Source organism: Cyprinodon tularosa, unplaced genomic scaffold (genome assembly GCF_016077235.1).
Source record: "Cyprinodon tularosa strain WSP-4 unplaced genomic scaffold, ASM1607723v1 ctg1382, whole genome shotgun sequence".
Lineage (NCBI taxonomy): Eukaryota > Metazoa > Chordata > Actinopteri > Cyprinodontiformes > Cyprinodontidae > Cyprinodon > Cyprinodon tularosa.
In genome coordinates this window covers 15,470-27,878 of record NW_024038203.1, presented here as the reverse complement: position 1 = coordinate 27,878, position 12,409 = coordinate 15,470, and the positions used below count along the sequence as shown (strand labels likewise).

General features: G+C 37.6%; 1 protein-coding gene across 1 annotated transcript; it reads left to right on the top strand.

Annotated features, from left to right (window-relative positions):
- Positions 1–4,720: 4,720 nt before the first annotated feature.
- On the top strand, positions 4,721–9,295 carry si:ch211-171h4.3 (serine/threonine-protein kinase SBK1). The gene is made up of 5 exons (XM_038278120.1): positions 4,721–5,061; positions 7,581–7,725; positions 7,814–8,016; positions 8,169–8,330; positions 8,437–9,295. The coding sequence occupies exons 1-5, from the start codon at positions 5,056–5,058 to the stop codon at positions 9,067–9,069; spliced, it is 1,149 nt and encodes a 382-aa protein (XP_038134048.1). The 5' UTR covers positions 4,721–5,055; the 3' UTR covers positions 9,070–9,295.
- The last annotated feature ends 3,114 nt before the right edge of the window (positions 9,296–12,409 follow it).

Below are 12,409 nucleotides of genomic sequence, written 5' to 3'. Positions count from 1 at the left end.
GTTTTATATATTTTATGTTATTAATAAAATAATTAATTGAAACCTCAATAAAACTGTTGTTTTATTATTATTTATGTATCGATACAATGGAAAGACCAAGAACCGTAATTTGCAGCATTTCAACTCATGAAAGTACTTATCAAGATTGTTTTTGTTTTGAGTGAGTAATCAGTTACAAAACGTTTTCTAAGAACACACAAGATAAAAACAGAAGTATGAATTATTTTCATAATCATGTTTATCTATGTAGATTCTCATTGTATATGTACAGACGTTGGCAGCATCCATCCATCCATTTTATGTCACGCTTATCCCAAGCAGGGTCGTGAGGGTTGCTGGTGCCCATCTCCAGCTGTGTACAGGCAGGAGGCGGGGTACACCCTGGACAGGTGGCCAGTCCATCGCAGGGCAACACAGAGACAAACAGGACAAACAACCATTCACTCACACACTCACATCTAAGGACAATATAGAGAAGCCAATTAACCTAACAGTCATGTTTTTAGACTGTGAGAGGGACCCGGAGTACCCCGAGAGAACCCACACACGCTCAGGGAGAACATGCAAACTACATGCAGAAAGAGCCGGGCCAGGAATCTAATCCAGATTTTCTTGCTGCAAGGCAAGGCACTGCGCCACTGAGCAGCCCTATTTTGGCTTTTCCTTTTATATAAAATTGAGCTAAATTGTTAAATTCCATTTGATGCTGAGCAACTCCCAGCATATAAGATAAATATGATCAAATAAAAGACTGTTTGTATTTTAAATATGATTATCTGGAGGTGTGTGCAGATTAACATTATTTTTTTTTTTCTATACTTTCATTTCATACTAAACAAACTCCATTTGAGAAGAGAACAGACTACTGACCTTGGACAGTTAAACAGTCAGTTATACATAGAACTTGCATGTATTTATGAAAAAAAAATCAAACATTACTAAAATTTCCACAGCTTTATCTGTAGATAGAAATTACCGCTAGTAAAACCTAATAAATTATTTTTTGTTCAAGATCCAAAAGGGTAAAAAGTTTGTCTCTCCTGAAGGTAAAAAAAAATCCAAAGTTATTACCCAAAAATTATCCTTCATATTCAGAGGCCACTGAAACCCAGATAGCTGCTCTAGTTTGATTCAGCTTGTCAAATTTTGCTTCATTAATATAGCATCAGTTAACACCAGCCATCCCCAGTGTAAAACCAAATTCAACACGGTAATTTTCATCTAGCAGATTTCTGCTCAACACTCAAAATCAGCAAGTTTGTTATTTTAACTTAGAAGTCTCTTTTAACAATCAGCTCAGCTTACAAGATGAACAACATACGAAGAGCAAGAACCAATAAAAAAGACGTAAATAAATGTCCATACAAAAAATTATGCTGAGGAGCCTCTATTTCTACCTTAAATCTATGTTTGTACAATATAGTGACATCTAGTGGCAGAGATGGAACAACTAACCAAAAAGACCTACAATAGCAGGAGGCCTGCTCTGTATTTCAGTTCAGGTTGTTTCCTTGTGTTTTATCTACGTAAGGCTGATTCAAATTCAATATGGCCTATAGGCATTGTCAAATCCGGTCAAATCCAATACAAATGGATTTGGAACTACACATTTTTCATATGTTTATAAGCATCAGGTGAACAGTCAATTCAGTCTATGCACCCTGTCAGTCCAAGTAAGTTGTTGAATATTTTTTAGATTTAACAAGCAAAGCTGCTCTGCTTTCTACATCCCTGCACAAATGAATATTCATTACTGCACACAAAGCATCTGCATAATTTAGGAGTTGCACTGTTGGTATCAAGTGTGTATTAAAGCGATGTTGGAGTGGGCTTTTTTTTCATAAAGCCCTATTTCTGCACGTACATCTGCCTTTGAATGGCAAATCTGACATACAGTGTTTATTTTACAGTAATCCGGAATATGATTGAAATAATTATTTTATCCAGAGTTAGATGAAACCTGCCTACATGTAATGTTTGTAAACCTTAGTCCCTTTATTGTCCCACAAAGGGGAAATAAGAGTTTTGCTCAAGGACCCACAGTGGATGCTGTGGGGTTCAAACCGGGAAGTTGCAGCCTCCTCAGAGCACAAGCGCACTGCTCTAACTACTATGCCAACACCCCCCTTTTAATAATACTTATCATATATTATATTTTGCATATTTTTAGTGGCCAACTGAAATATAATTTATGTGGTGTCGTTGTTTCTATCTAGGAAACTAAATCCCTGAGAATCCTGTAATACATTGGTTCTATTCTAACCATAATATAACATTCTGCCCTATAACTTCATCTGAAGGAACTGATTGTTTTAGTGTTGCCCTCAGAGCAGCACTGCACCCGTATTATGTTACAGTCAGCGCCACATCTGTTGATGAAATGCCAACACTAATAAAGCACTGAGGTAAATATTTATCGCACACAGCCAAGTTTCACATAAAGAAAAACACTCCTGTTCATCTGTGAACTATGAGAGTAACAGAGACTCCTATATAATGGCATCGTGTTGACATGGATGATTTTACACACGCACAGACGTTCATTGTAACAGAGTAAGCTGTCTACAGGATGTGTGGCCTGTGGCCACAACTGACAGCTGACAGGAGGACTTACAAACCACATGGGGTCTCAGTGTTGGAGGAAAATCCTTCTCCTAACACAGAGTGGAGGAGCAATGTGTGCAAAGAGAGAAAGGGGTGACAGAAAACAAACACAGATGATTTCAGTGTTTGAATGTGGGAATTAATGTTAGGACAGCATTTCACCTATTAGTATCTTCAACATTTTCTATATAAGCTGTAATTCTGACAGAGGAAACTTATTTCACAACCAGCACAAATGTAACAAGAACATAACGGAGCTTTTGATTGACCTTCTGATTGTACATTTAGCAGGGTCTAATATAGAGAGAAACTTCTTTTAACAAGTAATAACTGCCTGAGAAATCCTGAAATTCTTCTTTATCTAATGTAACCAACAGAAGAACCTGTTGGAACCTTTTCTTTTATCAAAATACTATAAAACACAGGATGATCAAAATGATAAATTCAAGTCAACAACCTGACAGCCCAAGAAACTATTGATAAGAGAAATCGGCCCATTACAGAGAAATGGAAACTGTAAAAACTAAAGATCAGAATAACAATCCAATACAACTTTATTTATATAACACTTTATAAGCCAATAGGACCAAAGTGCTGCATAATTTTAAAATAAAAAGAAACCATAAAATGCATAAAGATAAATAAAAACAATATAAAATAAATATGTACAAACAATATAGAAACAAAAATAAGAAAATACTGGAGGTACTTACACGGTTTCAGCTAAACTGTTTAATTAAAATAAAAAAACTCACCAAAGTTAATACAATACATCTTAAACCTAGATGGTTGATCTAGAATGACCAAGAATTATATGCTGTAAACATATAGCAGTATATCTCCCATTAGTCCCATCTTTAACATCAATACAACAATGAACTATACCCTGATGATTAAACACTGAAATTAAATATTTCTGTAAACTCACAAAAAATAAAGATAGTCCTTTTTTGTCTCTGAATAGTTTGGTATCTATTTGGGTTCATCAGCAGCAGAAGCAGATACTATCTAGTTATATCTACTGTAGTAGCTTAGCAACAAATACTTTTAGGAGTAATTTTTCTTTAATATACTTTTTCATTTACCTCAGTTCAAATTCTTGTTAGAGTATCGCTACTCTGATTTCAGTAAAATTTGGGGTTACTCATTTCACCAAGAGTAACTTGAGTTATTTAAAATCAGGTGAGTAAACAGCAGATGTTGTTGCTGGATGTTCTTTATCATTTCCTAACATGAATGAATTACCTACTGTAAAGATTCATTCAATTTCTTGGAAAAAAGTGTCTTCTATCTAAATTTATTTTATCTATTTATGTGTATCTTTAGTTCATTTTATACTTTAGAATATGAGAATTTGAACATAACTAATTACATATTTACTAACTAATCTGATTACATCATCTTAAACATCGAGTCAGATGTTAAGTAGAAACAGCTACTCAATACCTATCCACTGCACCAAGTACTTTTTTACTACTAGTTGAATAAATTGTTGGATGAATACTTTAAAGTTTTACTTAAGTAAACATATCAAAGTAGTGGGACTGGAGTAAAATCTTTGCCACCCTTGATCAGCAATAACTTGTGCTATTGAAGTCTTTTCTCCATACATTTTCTCATTTCCCATGTCAACACATCTGCAGTGCTAAAAAAAAGGCACAAAAACGTTTTTTTAATGGACATGATTTTATCCTGTTGAAATCAAATGAGTGATTTTTCATCTATGTATTAAAATGTTAAAACCTGGAAAAGTGTCACTAGTAATTGGGAACATTTTTAAATGAGAATTTTTGTAGTTGCACAGATGTGGTAAGTACAAAATGTATTATTTCTGCACCATTTACATCAACCATATATGTGCCTTAAACACATCCTCAGTTTCTACTTTTTATTCTATTCAGCTGAAACATTGCATCTATTCCATTTTGGTTATGAGTAACATTTTTATATTTCAGCCTCAGCAAAGTTCAGAGAAACTTGGATTTTCATAAAAGTATTTGTTGAATCTTTGAAAACACCAAATAAACATAAAAGAAAGCAAAGATGATGCTAAGTATTAGATAGAAAAAGAGACATACAGACATTCAGAGTCTCTTTTGCTCAGACCCCCACACCCAAACATGCATGACACCCTCCAGGGTCTGTCCTGCTCTGCAGCAGCAGCAGATTAACAACAGGGGGACGAGAGGACAGGAGGATATAACAGTCGGAGGTCATAGCTGCAGCTGCTGAGGACATGTAAACATTGATCTAATCGAGTCACAAAATTCTGGAGAATAACAGAAAGCATCAAGGCCACAGCTGGAGATTCAGGGCTCCTCAACGTTTTGTGATCTTAGCAGGAAAAAGGAGGGGAAGAAACAATCTGACTGCTTCACCCGCCACCTGAAGTCGTCAGCAGGTTTTTCTGTTGTTCAGATTTAAGGAGCAAATTCAAACCAGAACTACAAAATGACAGTAAGTAGGAAGCTTTTGGAGACGTAACCAATGTAACATGATCCATGCTTTCACACATTAAAATTTTAGTCCACATATCTCAGACAATTTCACATATCTGCTTTTATCAAGAGTGAGAGACTTTAGTCATTCAGCTTTAACTCCTGTCTTCACAATTAATGTGGAAAAATGGAAAATGGATACATTTTAGAACCAGTGACATGAATGCTACAACATTTTTTTAAAAGATTCCAAAACATGAAGTGACAAAAACAAAGAAACATGAAAAGACCTTTTTCTGCAATTTAGATTAATCATTTTTTTTTAATAATTGAACCATGTTAGCCAGTTGCAGTCAGTTTGATCCACAAACTGCACCTCTAATATTTCAATCCAGTTTCATCAGACAAATACAATATGTTTTTGAAATAATTTTTTGAGGGAGGAAATAATCTATGTTTTTACCTTAAAATGTTGTAGTAATATTCTTTAAGGTTAGAAAGCTAAAATAAGTTTGTATTACAACTTGAGTTAAAAACTAAAAAGAAATTTATGAAAGAGTATATCGATCTGTTTTTTGGAAATCTTGAGAAGATATACAGAATTGAATCATGATGCATGACAATCTAGTTGCTTCATATGATGCCCAGGCTCCCAACAACAGACATCTGATATGAAAAAATATCAAACTATATAGACTACACAAAATTATTAAGAAATTAATAAAAAAAAAAAGACCTCTAATAAGAAAGGAAACAGTAATTTCTTAACAGATAAGACAATGTGGTTTGCATGTTCTCCCTTAGCATGTGTTGGTTCTTTCTGGGTACTCCGGCTTCCTCCCACAGACCAAAAACATGACTGTTAGTATAATTGGCTTCTCTAAATTCTCCATAAGTGTGAGTGTGTGTGTGAATGGTTGTTTGTCTCCTTGTTGCCCTGCGATGGACTGGCGACCTTTCCAGGGTGTACCCCGCCTCTGGCCCGTAGACAGCTGGAGATAGGCACCAGCATCCCTCAGGACCCCAGCAGGGATAAGCATGACGGAAAATTGAGGGATGTATAAGACGATGTTAATCAATTTGAAATAAAGCTCACTTTTATTTTTTATTTGAATAAAAACACCCTTCTAAATAATCAGTAGAAAAGATCAAAAATCAAATTAATGATGTAACTATTCAACATTTTCCTAAATAATGATTTTTTTTTTTTATATAATTGCTAAATAAGCAGACAGTTAAAGGTTCCTTAAGTAAGAATATTTTACAGAATTTAAACCAAATGAAACTAAAGGTATCCAAAACTGACAGATGAAATGTTTTTGTTTTTTTTTAAATCTGAAATACAAAGTGTTTATATACTTTTTAGACTGAACATTCAGAAAATTCAAAATATAATATTACTTCCAATCAACAGAAAGTGGTTCAAATCTAAGGATTACTTAAAGGAGATAGTTACTTTCAGCCAGTCATTGGTGCAATCACGCTCTTTAATAATGGTTAGCACAAATATTCAGCTTACTTAAAGCAAAGCTACCACCTCTGCATGCCTTCTGAGCCCCTTTGCTTCCTTAAGATGGCATCAACGCTAAAAAGCTTGACTGAAGTTGATCCTTGTGTTGCTTCTTTTAAAATTTTTGGCTTCAATCAGAGAAATATAACACTTAGCAGAAGCCATACCCCAGTCCTATCATGACATTTATAGAATCTGGCAACTCTGAGCTCCATGTCACACGATTTTAACCTACTATTATTATAGTTGCAGAATAATTTTACACCCATGTTGACACTGTAACCAGAAGTAAATAATTATGTAAAATTAATACTTTTAATCTGAACCATTTAATGTGTTCTGTGGGTGTATTTTTGGGGGGAAAATGATTGGTTTTGATGAAAAAGTTGTAGCTTGGACTTTTACAATGAAAGCTACCAGGGACTGTGATTCATATTGAGCCTAACTATACCTGTTATTGTTACTCCAATTAGACTTTGGAAACCTGTCAGGTTCATTTCTGCTCCCTTTAATGCCTTAAAGTGCATAACAAGTCATGCAAAATGCAGTTGCTCCTTGTTTCAGAAGCTGTTGATGTGACTGAAGCTGTAGTGAGAAATTCAGGGACTGTATGCAGCACATGTGCAGCCTGAATTTGAACTCTAATGAGCTGTAATGGGCTGCCTCTGTTTGGATCAAGATGTTGACACTTAATCTTGTACTTAGTGGTGCCAGCCACAGTGGAAACATCGACAGACAGAACCGAACCCAATGTGTGTGGCAGGATTTCATGTGGCATTTAACAGCTATGTTTATCCCCTAGATGTCACCATGGTGACGATAAACGCTGAAATGGTCGGGTTACATTCCCAAACACTGTCAAGGATACAGTCTATGAGAGAATGTCAAATAGAATATTTTAACAGCCAAATGATTCCCTTAAAAAACTCTTTAAAATCCCCAACAGTTTCTGCTGCTTCATTAAAAGATTTAACATTAACGTCCATTTGTAGCAGTTACTCTACTTTAACTTCAGTCTGTTTGTTCAGACTGCAACAAAGCTTCTAGAGGAGATGTGCCATCTCAGGGCTCAATCTCTGGCAGCAATGGACACATCAGAGCACTTCAAGGTCCTAAAGGTGCTGGGTGAAGGCTCATATGGAAAAGTCATGCTGGCTGTGCACCGGAAGAGAGGTGAGAAATTCAGTTAATGAAAAATCCCTAAGGTCCATATATCCTGGAAAAAAGACATTAGTTCTTATGTTCTCTTTGGATCCCTCAGGAACTCCGATGGCTTTAAAGTTCTTTCCTCGTGAATCCACTTCGCTTTTCTCCTTCCTGAGGGAGTACAATCTCTCTCTGTCTTTCTGCACTCATCCATCCCTGACCAGAGCTCTGGGAATCGCTTACTCCACACCATCACATTACATCTTTGCTCAGCAAGCCAGTCTGTTTGGGGATCTCTTTGACATCATCACCCCTGAGGTATGGAACAAAGGCTCACAATTCTCATAATAACTTAAAAAAGGGACTGAGAATGACAAAAAAAAAAAGAAATGCAAAGAAACAGATAAAGAAACGCAAGACAAAAAGTGCCTCTAGAAGCGATAACTCATTTTTCTTCATCTGCTCTCTAGGTGGGGATGGAGGAGGATTGCTGTCAGCGTGTGGTGTCCCAGCTGTGTGGGGCTCTGTCCCACCTCCACTCCCTTGGTTTTGTCCACAGAGATGTCAAACCTGAGAATGTCTTCCTGTGTGATTCCGCATGTCGATGGGTCAAACTGGGAGACTTTGGCATCGTCAGTCCAAAAAGAGTTTATTGTCAAATTGAAAGCAATCACTTACCAATAACAAAACAGCAGCCAACTTTATACCTGTCACAAATGTTTTTACGTTTTTCTCCAGGTAAAAGCCAGGGGAACCAGAATCCCAGAAGTCTGGTACAGCTCTCCATACTGCACCCCAGAGGCTGAGATTGCCCGAGGAAATGATGACAGCTGGAACAGCCCAAATGATGAAAATGGTAATTTTCAGGAGGATGGGAAGAAAATAAAGAAACAGAGAGTCTGGACATCAGTAGAGCCCAGTACAGACAGCTGGGCGCTGGGTATCCTAACATACGCCATGCTTACTGGCAGTCACCCCTGGGCTGAGACAGCCAGCGACTGCTGTTCTTACATTAAATATCGAGACTGGTTTGACAGAGAAAACGGCCCCAACGATGAACTGGATGTGTGGGAAGAACCACCAACAGGCAGCACTCAGAGATCCTCTGATCTGAATGGAAACAGGCAGAAGGACCACTCATCTGTGGCTCCTCAGTTTGCATGTTTCACACAGTTAGGCTGCTCCTTCTTCCAGTCGCTTCTTGATCCCAGACCAGAACTTCGAGGATGTCCTGAGGATGCTCTTAGTTACCTTGGAGACAACTGGATGATGGAGAAAGACAGGGTGAGACTGGAGAAGGAGAGGAAGAAGATCAGTGAGAAGAGTGCAATTAAATCCATGAAAGAGAAGGAGGGGAGAGGAGAGCGATGAGAAAAAACGACAAAGGAGGTTAAAAGAGACTTTTTTTATCATCTTTTGAAAGGAAAATATAGTATAACACTGTGACTAGTTCGGCAGTACTTGTAAAATGTAGCACCTTGAAATACTGTTGTATCACTGGATGGAAATTTTGATAGCACTATTATATATATATATTTATATCTATAGAGAGAGACTAAGACTCTTTTTGACATTAATCATAAAGTATTTCAATAGATTCTGTGTGTGTTGTGCATTGTTTGTTTTTTCATTAACAGCCTTGGAAACTGAAGAAAATCATAGTATTTGATTTTATGAGAGCAGCACATTGCCCTATAAAGATATTCTTTACCCAATAATTTAATCATTTTTTTAAAGTAAACAGTGGAAAAAGCAAACAAATTATTTGGACTAACCCAAAAGACACATAAGAAAATAAACACAAAAAAGTAGAAATGCTACAAATAAATTAATAGATTCAAATTAGAAATGAGTTAAAAATACATAAATTATGAGTAGACAAATGCATAAAATATTTAAAGGTAGAATGCCAAAAGTAGCTAAAATAATTGCAAATTAAGTCAGCCTGCAAAATTACTCTTCCAAACGGTTTGAGTTATCCAATCCAATCCAATCCACTTTATTTATATAGCACGGTTTAAATAAAAACAAGGTTTCCAAAGTGCTGCACAAAAAGATAAAATAACTAAAATAAATAAAAGTAATAAAATAAAATAAAATAAAAGCACTGCCCGCACAGGATAAAAATATGCATGTGTATACATAAAATCAACATGTGTACATAAAATCAACACTCTACATGGTGTTAAAAGCCAAAGAAAAGAGGTGGGTTTTAAGAAGAGTTTTAAAATGAGACAGAGAGGTGGCCTGTCTAATGTGCAGCGGCAATGCATTCCAGAGTTTTGGAGCTGCAACAGAAAACGCTCGATCCCCTCTGAGCTTAAGCCTTGCTTTAGGCACTGTCAGGAGCAGCTGATCAGCTGACCTGAGAGATCGGCTGGGAGTGTAGGGGTGCAGAAGCTCAGAGAGGTAAATTGGGGCAAGGCCATTCAAGGCTTTAAAAGTAAATAAAAGAATTTTAAAATTAATCCTAAAATGGATGGGCAGCCAGTGGAGTGAAGCTAAAACAGGTGAAATGTGCTCGTACTTGCGTGTGCCAGTTAAAAGACGTGCAGCAGCATTTTGAACAAGTTGAAGACGAGCAATTGAGGACCCAGCAATCCCCACATAAAGTGCATTACAGTAATCCAGCCGAGTGGTCACAAAGGCGTGGATTACTGTCTCAAAGTGCTTTCTCTGAAGGACTGGTTTGATCTTTGCCAGCTGCCTTAGCTGGAAAAAGCTAGATTTCATTACAGCTTTTATCTGGCTGTCAAATTTAAGGTCTGAGTCCACTTTTACCCCGAGGTTTCTTACAGTTGGTTTACTGTATTGCGATAGAGAACCGAGATCAACTAGGGAGGGGGTCACAGATGTGCCACCAAAGACCATGACTTCTGTCTTTTCTTCATTAAAATTCAGAAAATTTAAAGACATCCAAGCTTTAAGGTCATGTAAACACCTTAACAGTGGTTCAACAGAGTAGGAATCAGCCTTTTTGAGGGGGACATAAATCTGGCTGTAATCAGCATAACAGTGAAAGGAAATGCCATGTTTCCTGAGAATGGAGCCAAGTGGGAGTAGATAGAGAGAAAATAAAAGAGGGCCAAGCACGGAGCCCTGTGGGACCCCACATGAGAGAGGAGCAGTGGAGGACACAGAGTCATCAAGGCTGACACAGAAAGTCCGATGTGACAGGTAGGACATGAACCATTCCAGTGCTAAGCCCCTGATGCCCACCCACTGTTCCAAACGAGCAATCAGGATTTCATGGTCCACTGTATCAAATGCTGCAGTCAAATCTAAAAGTACAAGGACAACACAGTGTCCAGAGTCAGTAGCTAAAAAGATGTCATTAAAAACTCTTAAAAGCGCTGATTCTGTGCTGTGCAATGTTTTAAAACCAGATTGGAAAATCTCAAGAACATTTTGTTCATTTAAAAAGTCCATGAGCTGAGAATAAACAATCTTCTCTAAGATTTTTGAGAAGAAAGGCAACTTAGAGATAGGCCTAAAATTCGACAGAACAGTAGGATCCAGCCCAGGTTTTTTTAATAAAGGCTGCACGACTGCATGTTTAAGATTTAAAGGGACTACTCCAGAGGACAGACTGCTATTAATAATTGTGAGACACGATGGCCCGATAGTGGGAAAGACCTCCTTAAAAAATCGGGGTGGGACAGTATCATCTGGAGACCCTGAAGGCTTCAAGTGACCCACAATCTCCTGCACAAAAGGCAGGGTCACAGGTTCAAACATGTCAAACACAGCAGAGCAGGGGACAAACACCGAAGGATCAGAAGCAGGAGGTGAAATAAGTGCTCTGGTAGAAGTGACTTTATCAATAAAGTAGTGAAGAAAGTTCTCACACACAGCAGGGGAGGCCTCAATTACAGTCTGAGGTGCATTCAGAGCAGAGTTGATAACTTTAAACAACACACAAGGCTTACCACAGTTTAAAAGAACAATATCGGAAAAATATCTTCTTTTAGCCTGTTTCACAGTGGATTGGTAATGACGCCAACACTCTCTCAGTAATTGAAAAGATATTTGCAATTTGTCCTTTTTCCACTTTCGCTCAGCTCTTCGACAATTCTGTCTGGCAGTCCTGGTTGTTTCATTCAACCAAGGCTCTGATTTAGCTTTCTGCTGCCTGATCTTTAATGGAGCTGCAATGTCTATGGCAGTTTGACAGGTGTCGAGAAACCATGAGTTAAGAGCCTCTGTATCCTCATACAAAGACTCAGGAATAACGCAGTTCTGACTGTACACTGCGGAGAAGTGAGCAGCAGTGGAAGGGTTAATCACTCTGCATCTGTGAGCAGCAGCGTGAGATTTAACTATGTGACAGCAAACAGGAGCTTCAAAAAGTACAGGCATATGATCTGAGAAAAAAGCGTCACAGACCTCCAGGTTAAGAACAGGCAAACCATAAGATAAAACAAGATCAAGTGTGTGACCACGTTCATGTGTAGGCCCGAGTACAGACTGAACAAGATTAAAAGAATCAATGATATTTAAAAATTCCCGCGCTAAAGGGCTTTCAGGGCAACACACATGAATATTACAATCTCCAACAATAAGGACCCGGTCATATTTGGGCAGGATATCAGCCAAGAACACAGAAAAGTCTGTTAAAAAGTCTCTGTTATATTTTGGAGGCCGGTAGACCACAGCACACAGTACCCTGTGAGAATGCCCCAGCTCAAACAAACTGAGTTCAAAGCTGGTA

Bases quoted from the DNA above. Each gene is read 5' to 3' on its own strand.
- si:ch211-171h4.3 (XM_038278120.1), top strand. The intron at 7,726-7,813 runs GTGAGAAATTCA...TGGATCCCTCAG, and splicing joins GGCTGTGCACCGGAAGAGAG to GAACTCCGATGGCTTTAAAG. The intron at 8,331-8,436 runs GTCAGTCCAAAA...GTTTTTCTCCAG, and splicing joins AACTGGGAGACTTTGGCATC to GTAAAAGCCAGGGGAACCAG.